This window comes from Papilio xuthus, unplaced genomic scaffold (genome assembly GCF_000836235.2).
Source record: "Papilio xuthus unplaced genomic scaffold, Pxut_1.1 DF827597.1, whole genome shotgun sequence".
NCBI lineage: Eukaryota > Metazoa > Arthropoda > Insecta > Lepidoptera > Papilionidae > Papilio > Papilio xuthus.
The window spans coordinates 2,861,804-2,880,940 of NW_013531052.1; the positions used below are offsets into that span (position 1 = coordinate 2,861,804).

General features: G+C 35.3%; 4 protein-coding genes across 4 annotated transcripts; 3 read left to right on the plus strand and 1 right to left on the minus strand.

Moving 5' to 3' along the window:
• The first annotated feature begins 6,141 nt into the window (after nucleotides 1-6,141).
• Nucleotides 6,142-7,782, plus strand: CPR65 (cuticular protein RR-2 motif 65). Its single transcript, XM_013313058.1, has 2 exons — nucleotides 6,142-6,217; nucleotides 7,128-7,782. The coding sequence occupies exons 1-2, from the start codon at nucleotides 6,206-6,208 to the stop codon at nucleotides 7,614-7,616; spliced, it is 501 nt and encodes a 166-aa protein (XP_013168512.1). The 5' UTR covers nucleotides 6,142-6,205; the 3' UTR covers nucleotides 7,617-7,782.
• A 320-nt stretch (nucleotides 7,783-8,102) lies between these two features.
• On the plus strand, nucleotides 8,103-10,872 carry LOC106118106 (cuticle protein-like). Its single transcript, XM_013312660.1, has 5 exons — nucleotides 8,103-8,194; nucleotides 8,396-8,717; nucleotides 8,829-8,922; nucleotides 9,982-10,024; nucleotides 10,127-10,872. Exons 1-5 carry the CDS (start codon nucleotides 8,189-8,191, stop codon nucleotides 10,730-10,732), a joined length of 1,071 nt encoding a protein of 356 aa, XP_013168114.1. The 5' UTR covers nucleotides 8,103-8,188; the 3' UTR covers nucleotides 10,733-10,872.
• A 1,641-nt stretch (nucleotides 10,873-12,513) lies between these two features.
• On the minus strand, nucleotides 12,514-13,481 carry LOC106118148 (cuticle protein 7-like). The gene is given in 2 exon segments (NM_001311815.1): nucleotides 12,514-13,232; nucleotides 13,445-13,481. Coding segments are annotated over 2 exon segments (657 nt in total). The 5' UTR covers nucleotides 13,457-13,481; the 3' UTR covers nucleotides 12,514-12,587.
• Nucleotides 13,482-15,302: 1,821 nt separating this feature from the next.
• Nucleotides 15,303-16,514, plus strand: LOC106118122 (cuticle protein-like). The gene is given in 2 exon segments (NM_001312785.1): nucleotides 15,303-15,338; nucleotides 15,647-16,514. Coding segments are annotated over 2 exon segments (657 nt in total). The 5' UTR covers nucleotides 15,303-15,329; the 3' UTR covers nucleotides 16,295-16,514.
• Nucleotides 16,515-19,137: the final 2,623 nt, after the last annotated feature.

Sequence of the window (19,137 nt, forward strand, 5' to 3'; positions counted from 1 at the left end):
TTACCAACAATTTGTTAAGCTAATTACATATTAGCCTTGGTTAGACCGACCGTGGACAATGGACAGTCGGAAAATAAAGGTTTTGAATGTATGCAATTAGTTAAGATTATTTACCCCAAGAAAATAGTTATTAATAATGATGTCATAATAGACTTGCTAGGGTGCTAATTTCCTTCATAATATACCAAATTTACTAACATTATTAATTATTAATATTATTATGAAAAAAAAGTTTTTTTTTAATAATAATTAAAAAAACAGATCAGCACCATGCCATCGTAATATTGTAACATCACCTACATGCAAAATTTCAGCTCAATCAGTAATTGGAAAGTAAATCAAATTGAATTTGAACATCAAAATACGTAAAACTTAAACAAAAGCTCGTAAAAGAAAGGCAAAGTTAGTCGGATTTGATTTATTAATTACTATAATTGGGAACAAAATAAGGAAGTATATTTTCTTCAATTATTACCAAAACGTCAACAGTCACCTACAATCCGCATTCGATCTAAACACTCATTGGCTGATTCAAACACAAACTTCAACTGTCTAACTGCATTCGAAATTCAAAAATCGATATGTTTTCATTCAATCGTGCGCATCAGGTCATTGACCTTTAACGGCTTTATCACAAAAATCATACTCAATACTGATAAAGTATACATTCATTCAGTGAGTCGTGAGTACTCGGTCATTGATCTCTGATGATGTTACAGCTGATGTATTCGTCCGCTTGAGGTCATGTAAATTAAGCGATGACTCGTTATGATGTAACATTTTTTATACTCATCTCGTGTGAGTGACCTCTTATGTTTATGATTTTACGTTTTGTTTACTATAAAAATACAACTCGTGTAGTGTGTATACGGTACTTTTTATTTAATTTTTTGACAACTTTCTAATTCAAGTAGGTTCTGGTTTACTTGTCAAATATAGCTATCTTTCAGCTGAAATGTTTCAGCAAAGATTTCTCATATACTTTCGCAAAATAATCACCGTGCTAACAACATAACAACATCCTCAACAGTAAATACCAACCAAATCTTTCGATCTCTCACTTTTTGTGTTTATCTCTTCTTCTTTGTTTGTCTTTCCAAAGATTGGCGACACGACTCTTACATAAATTACGTACTAAATAAATATATATTTATATATTTTTTCTAAGAACATAAAGTATATAGTGAATCCACTGTGAATATAAAATTAAAATGATAAATAAATTCATACAATTTAGTTTAATTAGTTTAATCAAAGAAATTATTGCTCAGATAGAATAGAAGTTTTATCTAGAATGCCAGGTTTATTTAGGTCTTAGCGCTGGCCGTGTTCGCCTTAGACAGGCTCTTAACAAGATTAACTTAAGCTCTACAAAAGAATTTACGAATTTACTAAATGAAATAAACTGGACTAGTGGAACATGTTTCTATGTCTATTTGTTTCTAATTTGATTTAACAAAGGAACAGAAGAAGCTAGCTTTTATATCTACAGTAACACTTAACATTATGTATTAACTAGCTGTCGCTCGCGACACTGATCGTGCGGAATTTTAAAAAAAAACCTTAATATATATGCCAATTTTCATTTGGCAGTTCCAGAAATAGATTCAAACTAACATCCATCTAAACAGCATTTATAATATATCTTATTAAGAAATTTTTGTATATGATACAGTTACTTAAATTCGCCATACTAGCGAAGTGACACCTGCCCATAAATAGTCCGCAGATAGGTTTTATACATTTAATCGATAGACGCTAATCTGATATTCTAAGCACAGATAAGACATATTCCCTTTTGCTAACTCATACTAAATTTACATTAAGGGTCTTTTAGCGACCTGAGGTGTGTCAGTCACATATTATATCTGTTTTTATACAGAAAATTATACAGCACGGAAGTTAGAGTAAAAAAAGAACTTATCTATGTTTACGCATCTCATGCCATTGACATCAGAATAATGATGAGCTCCATTCATAAGAAACTTGTTTTTATTTTTATAATAGATATTGATTCATGACATAACAAGACTACAGGTCTTGACTATAAATATAATCACAATCACGATTGTAGTACATCTTGCTACCATTATAAATGCAACTGTTAGAATGGTCAGATGTTTATTAGAACGTATCTCCAAAACGGCTACATGGATGTCGCTGAAACTTGGCATAGATGTAGTACATTGCCTGGAAGAACACATAGGCAATTAAGTTTTTTAAGTCTGCGCGCAAGGAGTCGCGCTAACAGCTAGTATTGCATAATCGTTAACACTATGATCAAAATTCGGGTACCCATAAGAAGTACAACACAAGGCTTCTAAATGCTATTCGTAATGTGTTGATCATGCTAAAAGACGGCAAGTTATAGAGCAAGATGTCGAGGATAGCGATAAGTGAGCTATGATGGGAAATAGAGTACACGTCGTACACTTAGTTTCAAATAAGATTGACCAAGCGAAGCGGTCATGGTTACGGGAATATCCTAGCTGCAGGCTAAGATCTTTGGAAGGCCTATGCCCAGCTGTGGGCGTCACATGGCTGAACGAGGAAGAATCTCCATGATTCAGCACCATATTTTGACGCCATAGCGATAGAAAAAAATTCACACTTGTAATTCAACGTTTTTAGTTATAACCTATATTTGTTATATTGCTTAATTTGACATTATTTATGATAGTAAATTCAACAAGTCCTCGGCGTAGAATTATTTCTTTTAAAATTAGCATGTTTAGTTTCCTGAGCAATTAAGTTAATTCGTAGTAACATTTAATAGCGCCAGAGTTTCGCAATATTTTAGATTGCAATCAACGTTCATGGCCATTTAGCGAGTAAGGTTCTTGGTTCCTACGTAGTTAATCGTTTATAATAACTTAGTACATTTGTCTTTAGGATGATTTATTTTTTATACTCATGATATATCTTTTAGAGTGATTTTTTTTAACTCATATTTTTAGTAGTTTGTCTTCATTCATTTAATACCTTACTAGCTGCCCCCCCCCGAATCCGTCCGCGCGGAATTAAAAAATAAATTAGTAGCCTATGTGTTCTTCCAGACTATGATCTACATCTATACCAAATTTCATCGAGATCTGTTTAGCCGTTTTGAACGTAACTTCAAACAAACATTCATCATAACAGTTGTATTTATAATATTAGAAAGAATTGACATGAATCACAATGCACGCGGTTGCCTAAATTACTGGTTAAACTATATCTTCATTATTATTGCGTTAGTTGTGAATGTCAAATTAGTAATTGACACATACGAGTATATAACAGCAAATGTACTATAATACATTTTCTATTCTTTTTTCTTTTAAAGAAATAAAGATACCTTTTAAACCAGGATATAAAGTTATGACTACGTTTTAGAATATTGCGCAAGGCTTTGCCTAAACATTTCGTAACCTGACCACGCCTTAAACGATAAATGCATTTCGCTGCACAATATCGCTACAATACTGGTTTGTCTACACATTTTAAACGATTACGCCTAAAGTATAGGCTATCAGTAAATAATTTACAAAGTTTATTTTGAACACGAATTTGTTTATCAAAATGTACACAAGGGTAAATTCAATTGTTCTTTGTTTGCTAAATCGTGTTTTATCAATTAAATAATGGAATTTGTTTTAGGTAACAACATAAACTTCGACTATAAATACCGTTGCTGTATACAAAGAGATGAAAATCAATATTCTAACTTTAATATTGATTCAAGAATTTTAAAACTCGCCTTATAAAAATTGATCACGTTTTTCAATTGCTAAAAATGGTTTCAAATTGATTCGATCATGAATTATTCTTTTTAATTTATTAATTACGAAAATGATAGTCTGGTAGTATAATACATTTGTCGTATTATTACAATTCGAGCGTCGGATTTCTTTGACTTATATACTTATAGTTGAGTTTACAGCCGGGAGAATGGTCAGAGTGACATTGGACACCCCACCCACTTTCCGAAGGCCGCAACCGGACGCGTCAGCACCTCTCGAATTGTCAACATGAATTTTGATACTTTAATTGTGACTATTGTATATACCTAGTTATGATATATGATATTATATGCCGTTTTTCTAAAGTATTATACAACTGATGACATATATTAATATACTCGTAAATATTATAGACTTAGACAAACTTTGGAAGTTTTCTCCCGTCTTTTGCTAATATATTTTACTGTTCATTTTAATGAAAATTATTTATGCATTTGTTAAAAAGGCGTAAAAGTTAAAATTTGTAGATTCCTATTACCATATCCTACATCAAATCCAACCGATTTTGAAACTATTATCGTGGGTTTCTGAAAATAAAAACTCCTTTTAAACAAATCATTAGGTCTGTTTTGTTAAAGGTTACAGGGATTAAGATTGTTTATATAAAGACTTTGCCCTCAGAAACCAACGGTTAATATTTACACTATTTGTACTGTTTATTGAATCATTGTATTACTCATTATTTTTACGAGACCGTAAAAACCCGTACCGTTATTTCTAAAGGTCGTTCGGGGATATTAAGAAAAAACTTTTCCGAACGTAGTCTCCGGAAAAGAAACTGTCTATATCTTCGACAATGACTACTAACGCCTCCGAGCCGTCTAAACTTTATGCAGCTTACAATTACGTACGACAAGCTGCAGAACAAAATATTAAACACTAGGTACATATCTCCCGCGACTCCGTCCGCGTGGGTTTAAAAAAAACATAATTAGTAGCCTATGTGTTCTGCCGGACCATGTCCTATATGTATGCCAAATTTAAACGAGTTCCATACAGCCGTTCTGGAGATACCTTAAAAAAAAAACATCAATCCATCTAAACTTTTACGCATTTATAATAGTACCAAGATTAGTAGGATTAATAAGCATATAGAGCTGACATAAAATTCGAATCTTATACCACAGAAGTACTATCATTATTATTATAGACTACGAAAGGCACTTTTTACAAGTAAAACAAGACTTTTAAGCATTGCGTCGAAAGTATTTTAAAGAATCAAATTAAAATTACACGCTTACTACATCAATGTGCGGTACAAATTCTTAAGAATAGCGGAAAGTATTTAAATTTACAATTAACGATCAAAGTTTAAAAATAGCTTGTGTATAGTATTTTTCAAATATCTTGGCGGCGCAGAACAAAATGTTAGGTTGTAGCGGGTCATAAAGAGATGAGGGTCACTGGGTTGCAAGATGACCTTGAGCCGCTAGGCTAATGGAAATACTACTTTAAAACTTTAAGATAAATTGTAGACATAAAAACATATTTTATTAAGTTTTATTTGTATAACATTGCGATTACATGAATTTGTAAACGCTACCTAAAACTTAGAACATAAGCTTAATCAAAAATAATCTTAAGAAAATATTTACTGTTCACAATGAATCTTGTGAATTGCGTCAAACAATTTTAAATTATCTTAAAATAGCCATTTTAAGGTATGAATAATTTATACACGAATGTACAAACAATTTTAAACATTATTCTTTTGAAATAAAGTTCAATTCAACTTGTGTTTTTCTCTTTGTAAGATCGTAAGTTTTTGGGTGTGTTTCAAGGCCGTAATGCTACAGTAACGTCGTTCTGAGTTCATTGCCACGGTCAAACTATTTTAAGATGCGGTCCGATGACGTCATTAAGTCATGAGCTTTGCTTGCATTTTAGTTAACTCCGCCTTATAATTAACATTCGTGAAAGGAATGACTATAGATACATCACACTCCCTGCATTAGCAATTAGTAAACTGTATTTGGAAACTTTTTTATTTAGTAATTAACTTATAAGTAAGTACATTATAGATATTGTATATTGAGCTAGAAATAAAAGCCAACATTCTTTATGCGAAGAATATATGTGTCGCTATTAGCAACCGATTATGTTCTAAATTAAATATCTCAAGACCCGATAAAATATCCGAAATCTAATAAGAAAATTGTTCAAATGATTTCCAGAACATTGGAACGTTCTAGAATTCACGCTTGGTAATTACATGTGACATTAGGATTCAGTTGCGGAGGAATCCGAGACGGCCAGATATTGAACAATTTATCACTATAACGCTCCAATTCACTCAGAAATGCTATACCTATTGCGAAATAAAGTATTGTCTTACATTAAAAGTGGTATAAATATTGAGATTAGTTTGTCGAATTATCATACATCAATCGTGTTAAGACGAAACATCATTCAATAATATCAAAATGATTTCGAAGGTAAGGAAATGAAAATAAAATTATTAAAAAATTATTATAAGTTTTATAAAGGTATTTATAATTTGATTTTTAGCATAACATTACAAATATTAATTTAACCATATCATAACAGCATATTATCAAGTTCATTTTAACAGTGGTAGAGCCCGCTTTAACATCTTCGCACAAATTGGCCCGACTCGCCCGGTGAAATACCACGACCACACAGAAAACAGACGTGAAGTGAAAGTAATTCGTGTGCGTCCCGGAGGCGTATTTTGGTCCTCTTTCCCTTCCCACCCTTTTTCTTATAAGGAAAGGATGGGAAGTGGAAGTGGACTTTCCGGATAAGAGGATGCATAGGGAGGGAAAATGTTTTCTTTCTGTGCATCCTCTAGTCCATCGAGTAAAGGCATATGCAATTGCGTATGTGTATGGGCAACGATCACTTCGCTATTTCAGCGATTTCAGGTGGCCGCTCGCTCGTTTGCCACCTTATGATATAAAAAAAGAAGTACAATCCAACAATACTTATTGTGTCCAATATATTTACCTTATGGTATTTAATTCAATCGATTACGTAAAGTCTCGTAATATAGGTTAATAACATTTTGTAACAAACAGCCGTGAACTATAGTAGAAGGTACAATTAACCCGCATTAGATAGTACTAAAGTCTTTAAGCATTGACTTACAGAAACAACAATTTAGTTTCGGATCAATAAAATACCCTGTAGAAGGCTAAGACCAAAATACAATTATTCAAACTGATGTTTAATCAACAGCGTAATTTGTCTAACAAACTCACAACTACCTAATTTGGATAATCTTCATAGCTGTTCTAACATAATCAACTCGGATAGTGCTTTTGTACTACGAGGCATTTGTACATCTTTTTTCTCCTTCTTCTTAATTATTTTTTTCTTTAACAGATTGCAATTCTATGTTGCCTGGTAGTATCTGCAACATGTATGGTATTACATCAAGCACCACTACCATTGTACTCTCTGCAGTATCAAGATCAAGCGCCAAACTACAATTTTGATTACAACGCTAACAACGGTCACCCTGGAAATTTCAATGGTCGAGACAATCTACAAGAAAGTCGCCGAGGAGAATCAGGATTAGGACAATACTCTCTCCGTCAACAGGATAACATTCCGAGAGCTGGTGAATACAGGTCTGATGATGCAGGATATAACGCATACCTGAATAACGATAGGAGACAAAGCAATCTAGGTGATGACAGATATGTAGAAAACATCAACGAAGAAGCCAGACGACCAAGCAACCAAGGTCCTCAAGTAAATCAACCATGGCAAATTCCTAGCATCCATCAAGCAAGTCCAACTCCAGTAACCATCACTCAAACATCCGTCTACCACCAGACCTATTCTCATGGCCATAAATCAAAGAAATAAATATAATCAACGAATAACAACGACTAAAAACAATTTATTAATGCTTTTGAACGAAAAATCGAAAGAAATGTCTTAAATTTGATTAAAAATTTACTTTTTTACTGCTTACATTGTATGCATGTCACAAAAAATACAGTTTGCTGTTTTATGGAATAAATCTGCACATGATTTTTTTTTTCTTTTCTTGTATCTTTTACATTACGGATTCCTCTTTTTGTATCATAATTTTATGGAGATAGTGAAATTATAATCCTGATTAATAATGTAAGTAAATATAAACGCTACTTCGTATCTCTGTTAAGTATTTATGTTTATAGCTTATAATAAATAAGGTATTGTAAAATAAAACATAGGTACAATGAGATTACAATACACTGAGACACATTACTTGGTGCATCGTCCTGATGTACTTGACTTTTAGTCACTTCCTGAATTTTTTAATAAGTAAACAGGTTAAGAAGTAAAACTGGAACAGTCAACAAGTTATATAAATGCCCTGAAGTTTTGTGCCGGCCATCATAGTCTAAAGATTCACCATTGTAGTGACACTGAAAAGTCAAATCTCCGAGAAAATGAAGGTAAAATATTTCTATTTTTTTTTCATTTAATATCAAAGTGAGCAAACATAAGGCAAGGTAAATGGTATCTGTGACATATCACTTTAACTATATTAGTTTTTCGCAATCGAACTGAAGATTTGTGGCTTAAACAACGTGTGGTAATAATTGTAGAATGTAATAATTTAAATGTAAAATAATAAAACTCGTTTTCCTTTCCAGTTGCTAATCGTGCTTGCTCTCGTGGCTGTAGCCAACGCCGCTGACTTCTCCAGTTTCTCCTACGGTGTTGCCGACCCTTACACTGGTGACTTCAAGAGCCAGATTGAAAGTCGCGCCGGTGATAATGTTCAAGGCCAGTACTCCCTGCTCGAACCTGACGGTACCCGTAGAACTGTTGACTATGCTGCTGGAGCCGAAGGTTTCAATGCCGCCGTGAGGAAGGACCCGGGTCTGATTGCCGGCATCCCATATGCTGCTCCCTACGGCTATGCAAACTGGGCTGCTTACCCCGGCTTTGGTATCGCACCATACGCGTACAACCGTCTTCTTTGAATTAAAACAGAACCACGACATTGAAATTGTAAATAAATGATTTGTAAATAAAATAAGCACAATCCGATATGTTCATGTTCATTACAATAATTTTACACAGCCATAAAGTTAATAGATGATAAAAATAAAGATGTAGCAATCCATAAACTGCTTAAGAATGCACCAAAAGGCCAGTTACATTCAGAGAAAGTGATGTATTAATATAGCTTTCATCATTGTTTTTTCTCAAATTGAATTTTGTTCTATTCGTCATATAATCAATAAAATTATATCATATTTTTTTGAAACAAATATGGAAAGTGATTTTGAATTTACATAAAGAATTTCATCAATTTTATCACAATAAGATATTGGTCAATGTTTTGGTATAAGTCCCTAAATGAAATCAATATAGAGAATGTGTAATTCCACAAAAGGTTAGCGTTACCTTCGCATATTTCAAATGTTTTAACTATTTAATTACGTACAAGTACAATGGTAGTTGGGAATGTAATTTACTTACAAGGTCACCGAACAATGCATTCAATATTATAGGAGGGTTAAGATTGATTAAAGCAAAATCAATTTTTTATAGATTGATTTTGCTTTAATAGATATTAAATATTAATCTTTTTCATAAATTTTTCTAGACCATCTTGGTTATAATGAAAGTAATGAAATCATATCCAGCGATATACTTGTTTCCTAAATTACAAATGATAAGGTAGTGGATAGTGTAACTTACTAAGTGTTGTGTTTTTTTTCTTACTCTTTACTACTTTAATAATCTGTATGTAAAATAAATAAAAGTAGCATAGCTTTATAAAAACACAAAATCTTAGGGTTTTCCATCGGTAACTAAAGGAATCATATGAAAACTTTTTACGTAAACCTTTGAGCATTTTTTCGATTCGTTTCACGCACGTTTTTAATTTAGCTTATTCATATAATTTTACAAAAAAAATCCTTCGTCATTCCTTGCCAGACATTTGTCATCTACTAGTAACATTGGAAGTTCAATCCGAAGTTACGTTTTTTGTTCGTAAATTGCGTAAAATGTCTGAGGTAAATAACACTTAGTGGTGTGGTCAGAATGTCCTGCCAAGTTCCGCGTTGTTAATATTGGTTAAAGTTAACCGACAAATTTGAACTCTAAAAGCTATACCGCGTGACCTAGAGCGGACAACTGTCTTTTACTTCCTATTAATAGCACACAATGATTGTGCAGGACTTGTATAAAATGACCAGCATTAACCCAGATTGATCATTCACAGTTCACTGTGCAGCAAAATCATACTCACCAAAATGGCAGCTAAGGTAAATTGAATTTCAAAGATCAATCAATATAAGTTCATATTTATACAAATGAATAGAGTACTGTAGTGCTTTTTAAAATTAAACTTTCGTTTTATTTTTCAGTTCGTCGTTGCAGCTTTGTTGGTGGCAGCCGCTCAGGGCAGCGCGATCCATGGCCCCGACTACACAAGTTTCTCTTACGGCGTGGCGGACCCCCACACCGGTGATGTCAAGAGCCAGCACGAGACTCGCATCGGCGACAGCGTGGTAGGCCAGTACTCGCTCCTGGAATCTGATGGCCATCGCCGCACCGTAGACTACGCTGCCGGACCTCACTCTGGATTCAACGCAGTCGTCCGCAGGGACCCAGCCCTGGTCGCCCACGCCGCTCCCGCTGTTGTTGCCGCTCCTCTGGCTCACGCCGCCCCAGCTGTAGCCGCACCCCTGGCGTACGCCGCCCACGCCGCGCCCCTCGCTGTCGGAGCTCATGTGGCCCCAGGTGCTGTCTCATACTCTGCTCACAGCACCTCCGTTGCCCACGGAACTCCCCTTGCCCACGGAGCTGTTGTAGCCGCTCCCCTCGCTCACGGTGCCGTCGCCTACGGAGCGCATGGTCTCGGTCTCGGTGCCCACGGTCTCGGTCTCGGTCTCGGTGCCCACGGCCTTGGCCTCGGTGCCCACGGTCTCGGACTCGCCGGTCATGGTCTTGGCTACGGCTATGGTCATTAGGGAACACACATCCAACAACTACTAGGCAATAATAATATAACAAACGGATATACTTGTAATTTATTCTATCGACATGTGAGTAAATGATGTGCAACTGTGATTGAAATTTATGAATAAACTTGTGATAAGTTTAACACATATGTATACGAATTTTATTCCTTTCCACCATTTTCTTATATACTATATGTTTATGAACAAACGTGCATATAGTTCATTTAACTTCTTTTCGTATGTTCATGTAATATATACGATACTTGACTCATTTAAATCTGATCATAATCACTTAAGTTTTTTCTTAGTTCTGCAGAACAATGTTGTTTTTCAATGGTCATATCATTGTTGTATTATATTTAAAACATATTTTGATTATGTCAAATGTAGCAAGAAAACAAAAATATAATTCAATTAAAAAGTATTTAAGTACGCCATTTTATCGTACTTAATCCCATTACACATACGTTAAAATCAACGGCTCATAATGTAGTTATAATTTTCATATTTTCCAAAAATTTATTTCACATTAAGTAAAGAGGTCAAGCCCGTTTAAAGTTTAATATTTTAAAAGTTTTCCAATAAAATTTTAAAATGTATATTTTTTAAAACACGAAACAGAGATACTGTTTAGTGTTTCATAATTAAAATGTAATTTGCTGAATTACTTCTAAATGACCTCTATACACGGACCGACTATGAGATGTGGTATTTTGTGCCTATTTGATTTTCGCGATATTGGTAGAAAGTGACAAATGATATAAATATAATTAAAATCTAACATTCACAGATGCTTTATAACCGAACCGGAATCTCATCAGATCCTATTGGCATACCATTGTATCCAATTCCAACAATCTTATTATCTCTGTTTACAACGCAAGCTCCAACTTGAAAACTTGGATCTTTACTGCGTTTGCTACTTATTAAGTTTTTTTCTAATTATGCGAAGATGAAAGCTCGTAAGATATATTTGTACGAGTAATTCGGCAACATCTCATGATCAGAATGTTGATTTCTATATCATAAACTAGCTGCCGCCAGCGAAGCCGTCAGCGCGGAATAAAACAAAAAAAAACGTTATGAGTTGCCTATGTGTTATTCCAGACAATATCAAATATGTATGCCAAATTTCATCAAGTCCCGTTCAGACGTTCTGGAGATACCTTTAAACATTCATCTATCCAGTTAAACATTCGCATTTATAACATTAGTAAGATTAATGTATTGAAAGCGTGGGAATTTATACAACATGAATGATAGCAATGACTAACGTATGTGGTAAATAAACATGAATTTATTCAGTTCATTGCATATTTTATTAAGATATGTAACATTATAACAGTCTGTTAATACGTGTCGTGATAATGACGTAGGTGACATTCTCACGCACATGTTATTCCTACTAACTTATTACCTTCCTTATTGTTCTGTTAATTATATCGAAGTAGTAAAGGTCAAAACAAGTTCAATAGGAATAACTATCTAGTAGATCTATTACAAATTAAGGTGAATACCAAATATTTGTGGTAAGTAATAAGAGTAAAATTTGATCGAATTGTTTTCATAACACTGATTAGATGCGTAGGCAATCCTGAAGTAGAACATTTAAATTTTTAAAACATAGGTCCTTTCTTAAGATTAGTGCATTTCTAGTAATTAAACTGAGATAATAAAGTACTGGAAATGATATTCCAGATGTGAATGATGTGTGTGTATTTATTTGATCTGTCTTGAGTGCTTAAAATTTTATGACATCGTGGTAAGTTGATATTGAAGAGAAACAAAAATTTAATTTTCTTCAATTAATTTATTTATTTCTTAAAAAACATTAAACTTTGGTCCGAATAATTTCATATTATATTCACCAGCCCAAACGAGCGCCGTGTCCGTAAGCGGAGTACGCGCCGGGGGCACCGTAGGCAACAGCGCCGTGGGTCAGAGGAGCAGCGTATGTGTTGTAAGCCAGAGGAGAGCCAACGGCACTAGCGATGGGGGCTGCGTAAGCCAGACGGGGTGTGTGAACACCATATGAAGCATACGCCAAAGGACTGGAGTGGGCAACAGAGCTGCTGTGCGCGGAGTATGACACGGATGCAGGGGCTACTTGAGTGGCTACGGTGAGGGGAGCGGCATGGGCACCATACGCTACGGGAGCGACTCGGGCGGCGTATGCCAGAGGAGCAGCGTGGGCAGCGTACGCTACGGGAGCGACACGGGCAGAGTATGCCACGGGAGCAACGGGAGCGGCATGAGCGACCAGAGCAGGCTCTCTGCGCACGACGGCGTTGAAGCCGGAGTGGGCGTTAGCAGCGTAGTCGACGGTGCGGCGGTGGCCATCGGATTCCAGCAGCGAGTACTGGCCCACCACGCTGTCACCGACGCGCGTCTCCTGCTGGCTCTTCACATCGCCGGTGTGTGGGTCTGCTACTCCGTACGAGAAGCTGGTGTAGTCACCATGGCTGGAGCTGCCGTGCGCAGCAGCCACGAAAAAAGCGAGAACGACAAACTGTAAAGAAAGAAAAAAATAAGTTTAACTGATTTATTAGCTGCAACCGCTAATATTTTGTCGGAATGTTAGTTAATTATTATTTAAATTTAAATTAAACTTGGTCTGTAAATCAGAAATCGAATCCAGAACAAGCTCATAAGTAGGTTACTTCAATCACTAAGCTGTCCTCTTCGTTAATAAAAAAAAATTGCACAAGCTAAGAACTTTACCTTAGCGGCCATTGTATGTTGTTTGGTTCAACGTCAGTGAGTTACTGAGTAACCCTGAAGTTTTTGTTCTCTTTTTATATTCACACGAAAGCTTTCAATATCATAATTTGGGGTGCGATAAAGGAAGTTATGTGATTAATTGCCTATTAAATTTACATACGTTAATGGTTACTTTCTACAGTAAACAATGGGTTTTTTCGTTGCGACAATTATATATAATTTCACCTGGTTGAATTTAAAAATGATATGTCTTTTCATAAAATTTCCTCTGCATTACATTTTTTTTTTAGTCAAGGCAAGCAAAAGATCCCTATACAGTTCGTAAATATTTATAGTTTTGTGGAACATTTTACTAAGGAACCGTTTCTAAAGTTTAGAAAAGTAATTGAAATTTATTTCTAGTTCTTAAAAATTTTGTTTTACAATTAAAAAAAAATTATTGCATTAGAATGTTATTTTATTTACAACGCCATCTGTTAGGAAATTATGAAAATATTTGTTTTACTTTTATTTTACAAAATATTATAAAGCCCTCATAAACCATCTGTTTTTTTGGTAGAAAAACAATGTACATCAGCATTTTCAACAGTGCATTAATTGCTGGCAGTTTCTACAAGCGCAGTTAGATTTTAGCTACACTAACAATATTGACCAATTTATTTCTAATGAATATTTTTAGCAAACAGGATACAACTACAACCCTTACGTTTTATTGTGCAGTATTTGTAAGTAGTTATCGTGAAATTGGCTATTTGAAAACACAATGTACATTATACATTGCCATCCCTTTCATTCTGTTTGACAAAACAGAGATAAAATATTTATTATAATAATTGAAGTGCACTGATCTCTATAAATTGATAGGTAATTGCTTGAAAATAATAGCTTTTTTATCTTTCCGAATTGAATGTGCCTGTTGAAGTTCCTGGCAGTTAATTCTATCTCTATAATTAGTTCGTATCCTCACCACCGCTATCAACCGTAACAGTCAGCGCCAAAATGGCGGAGACCAAATAGACACAGACTACCACGGTTTATAACCTATCCGTATATCATCAGTGTTGAGTTGTCGCTGTAGTGGAATTTCACGGTTTGTGTAGATATAAAGATAATCATTTACTTGGTGACTAATGATAACATTTATTATTCGTTATAAATAGAGCAAGATCTTAGAACTTAGTTTTGTTCTGAGTAAATCCTCATTAGTATTTACTAGGTTATAATTTTATATAATTAACGTCAACCATTTTTTTTTTATATCATAAGGTGGCAAACGAGCGAGCGGCCACCTGAAATCGCTGATATAGCGAAATGACCGTTACCCATAGACATACGCAATTGCATATGCGTTGCCTACCTTTAATCTTAAATTAGGCATCCGGGACGCACACTCATCAGACGAAACGCGGAATTGCTTCCACTTCACGCCTGTCTTCTGTATGGTCGTGGTATTTCACAGGGCGAGCCGGGCCAATTCGTGCGAAGATGTTTAAAGCGGGCTCTACCACTGTCAAAACATTTGTCTATTAACAACAGTGAACGTAATTAAGTCTGTAATAATTTTATTAAATTTATGCAAATTAAACGTATGACGCATGACCTAGTATATTCAATGAAATTCTAAAGGATATTACAAAAGTTATTTTTTTAATTGCATTCTTTTTCTAAATTAGATCAAACTGTGCGATAAAATTTTACAAGCATTGCTTTGTTTGCTGGCTATAATTGAATAGTGGGGGGTATCCTTGTGAGGTCGGCTGTTTCCTGCTACAAATCCGATTGCGTACGGCGCCGATACGTAACAGCAAATTGACCAACTATATAAAGACCATTCATTGTAACACATGCATCAGTCGAAAGGTTGACAACACAAATACTATACAAAATGTTCAAGGTATCTACATCATTTATTTATTACGACCTGGACGCGGCAAAAAAAGAGAGTTGAATAAATACAATCATTTGCTAGAACATGTTCGCCATAGATATTAAAATTAATAGTGCACCAATGGATCTTAGTAAAGGAAAAAAAATTACGCTTTTCAACTTCAACCTAAGTCTGAACTGCGGCTTTATTAGCCATAGAATGTCTTCTGTTTAATTTTGGTTATAGTTATTATTTACATTTAAAGGAAGGATTAATTAAATACTAGTAGTATACAAAGTACCTCTCATTGAACGAATATTTAATTTTTTTTTCAGTTTGTAGTTCTCGCTTTGTTCGTGGCAGCTGCGCACGGCAGCGCCACCCAAGGTGACTACACCAGCTTCTCGTACGGAGTATCGGACCCGCACACCGGCGACGTGAAGAGCCAGCAGGAGACTCGCGTCGGTGACAGCGTGGTTGGCCAGTACTCGCTGCTGGAATCCGATGGCCACCGCCGCACCGTCGACTACGCCGCTAACGCCCACTCCGGTTTCAACGCCGTCGTGCGCAGAGAGCCCGCTCTGGTCGCTCATGCCGCTCCCGTTGCCCACGCCGCTCCCCTGGCGTACGCTGCCCGTGTCGCTCCCGTAGCGTACGCTGCCAACGCCGCTCCCGTAGCATACGCTGCCCAAGCCGCTCCCCTGGCATACGCCGCCCGTATCGCTCCAGTAGCGTACAGTGCCCACGCTGCTCCCCTCGCCGTAGCCACTCAAGTCGCCCCTGCTTCCGTGTCATACTCCGCGCACAGCAGCTCTGTTGCCCACGCCGCTCCCATCGCCCATGCTGCTATTGCCCCCGTCGCTTACGGAGCATACGCTGCTCCATTAGCCCACGGAGCTATCGCCGCTCCTTACGCCCATGGCGCTGTCGCCTACGGTGCTTATGGCGCTCACGGTCTCGGCTACGGTCGTTTGGGTTGGTAAACATGGACTTAAACAAATCTTAATGTGCTGTGATTTTAGTAATAACGAAATAGCGAACTTGAACCTAGCATACTTGATACATAACTCGGAAGTAGCCAACAAAATACTCAAAATATTTAAGTGACTTAAGTGATGATTGTTTAGAGGCTGTCTGATTATTCCTGTAAATACAATGTTGTAATTGTGTAAAATCTTTACGAAATAAAAATATTTATTCGTATATATTATTTTATTAACAATGAATCCTTGATAACTTACTACCACCTAAAATCGATTAACAAATAATATTTTAAAAGATTTTCTCGACTTTCATCGAAATATTTCGAATCATCTGCTAGCGATTTATTCCACATCACATAATGACAACTTGATATATATTTATCAAGTTAATGTATAAGAAAGTTCTTTTATGTTGTCTCAAAGTAAAAAAAATAGTAAGTAGTGTCTCATATACTGTCTTAGTCCTATTTTTAAGATAATTAAATAGAGCAAAAACTGTATTAACTATAAAATATATTTTTTTTTTGGTTACAATTTAAGGGAAATGAGATGTCGAACTTGGGTGGACCGGGCCGTAGTATACACATCCGGGATCTGGAAGCGTTGTATCGTTTTTTTTTCGTTCTGGGTTTCATATTTATTCATTCAAGGAAGGACTAAGATCTAATCATCACTTACATTGGCTAGAAGTTTGCCCTTCGGTGCGGACATGTAGGAATTGACGAATAGAATCGCATAGTATATATGGTGTTTGAAAATTCGAAACCAATCTACTTAACCTTGACCGATTTTTGTTAATTTTATTAGTCAATTTTCTGGTTATATTAAGTACGATTGCTAGCACGGAATTTAAGAGAACGGTTCAATTGGTTAGCAATTTGGCTAATAATAATGTGCGCCCGCGCACTTGTCTTAAATATGGTCCGGACAACTTTGAAATAAGTAATTTCTGTAACTACATTTCCTGTATGACTGGTTTTGTACTTCTATAAAAAATCCATACGAACTTTGCCGTGTCCTTGATCTTAAATACAAGGATATTATTACGTAACTTAATAAGGATATACATGAACTTTTATTTATTAGTAACCTGCATGAAACTTGTCTTTACTTAGCAATATTTACTTTGGTTAATTGCTAAGAGGTTTTTGTCAGGACCATGATTTATGAGGCACGAAAAGCAATAATAATTTTTTAGCAGGATTTATAAAACACTAGCTATCGCCTGCGACTCCGTCGCCGCCAAACTTTGCCACTTAATAATAAATAAACATACTTTCTTCTCCTTTTGTAATGCCAAAAAAGCTGATGCTTTGATATATTTCGTTTTCCATAACCCCAGTCGTCCTTAATTATTTAGCAATTTTTGATACATGTATCCTTAGTCCTGTTATTAAAGTTAGTTAAGTAATAGGTAAGTTAAACATAACTTAATAAACCGGTTGGTATTAAGTAAAAGTCGAAAACTAAAATGAGTTGCATACAACTAAGTTTATTACTTTACGACCGTTTTAATTCATGCAAGTGGTTCAATTCAAAACAAACCCATAAGTATTTCAATTTTAAATGTTTTCATATTTCAGAATTATTTTATACAGGATGTCCCGTTAAGAATGGAATTTTGCGAACCACCTTGAATAAATTTTTATGTATTAATTTTTTGAGCCCTTGATAAATTTATATTGCAAAGGGTTTCTGGGTTATCCATTAATTCCGGGACACCCTGTGTTATACTTTTTAAGGATATCATTGTGCATGTTTCTCGTCAAAGGGAGATTAGGCATTACTAAGCTACCTTATATCACTTTTGGATCTAATCACCACATTTGGATCGTGGTCAAGTGCAGGTTTTATTAAAAAAAATCAACATGTTTATACTTAAAATGTATTTTATCGTATATAAAAAATAACCACGCCTATTAGTATTTCATTCTGGGTCTATAAATTTAAAGACATATATTTAATTACATTATGACCGTGATTTACTTGAACAAGTTTTTTATTGAATACTAGCTATCGCGCGCACCTCTGTCCGTGCGTAATTAAAAAAAACATAATTATAATATTATGTGTTCTTCCAAACTATGTTCTACATCTATGCCAAGTTTCAGCGAGATCCATTGAGCCTTTATATGGGAAAAAGAAGAGGGCTATTTTTGGAGTTTTCCCGGCAAAATAAAACCGTTCAGCCGTTCTCGATTTTTAACAAGAATAACGAACAACAATTGATTTTTTATATATACAGATAGATTATAAATTGTCCATATAATATGATAAAAATATTTACCACTTTTAATATCATCGGAAAACATACAGGTTTCTTGCTTCCTTGCAAGTTGTGTTTCCGTTAATTTGAATCCGAGAGCATGACACTTGACGGCCTTGCGCCTATTTTATATGAATCAATTTTAAAAACTAGCTGTTGCACGTTATTCCGTCCGTGCGGATTTTAAAACAATTATTAGTAGCCTATGTCTCCAGACTATGTTCTACATCAATATCAACCTTCAAACAAACATCTATACGTCTAAACTTTGGCATTATTATTAGTAAGATTGTTTTAGTGATTCATGAGAATATTTAATTATGATATCTTACTGCTTGTAGTAAATGTTTATTTAGGTTAAACATTTTTAGTATCTGTACAACAAATTCGGTTTTAAAACCGAAGTTAAACTAAGGTTTAATTAACAAGACGACAATTTCCATGTCCATCTAATAGATTTATATGTAGGGGACGCACCCGTACTACGTGACCCGTTTAGGGGGAGTGGGGGCTCAGGTTTTTGTCACCTAGTCGTTAGTTGGTATTTTTCATAATACATAATTCACTAGTAATTTAA

Bases quoted from the DNA above. Each gene is read 5' to 3' on its own strand.
- LOC106118106 (XM_013312660.1), top strand. The intron at 8,718-8,828 runs GTCTTCTTTGAA...AATTTTACACAG, and splicing joins CGCACCATACGCGTACAACC to CCATAAAGTTAATAGATGAT. The intron at 8,923-9,981 runs GTATTAATATAG...GATCATTCACAG, and splicing joins TTACATTCAGAGAAAGTGAT to TTCACTGTGCAGCAAAATCA.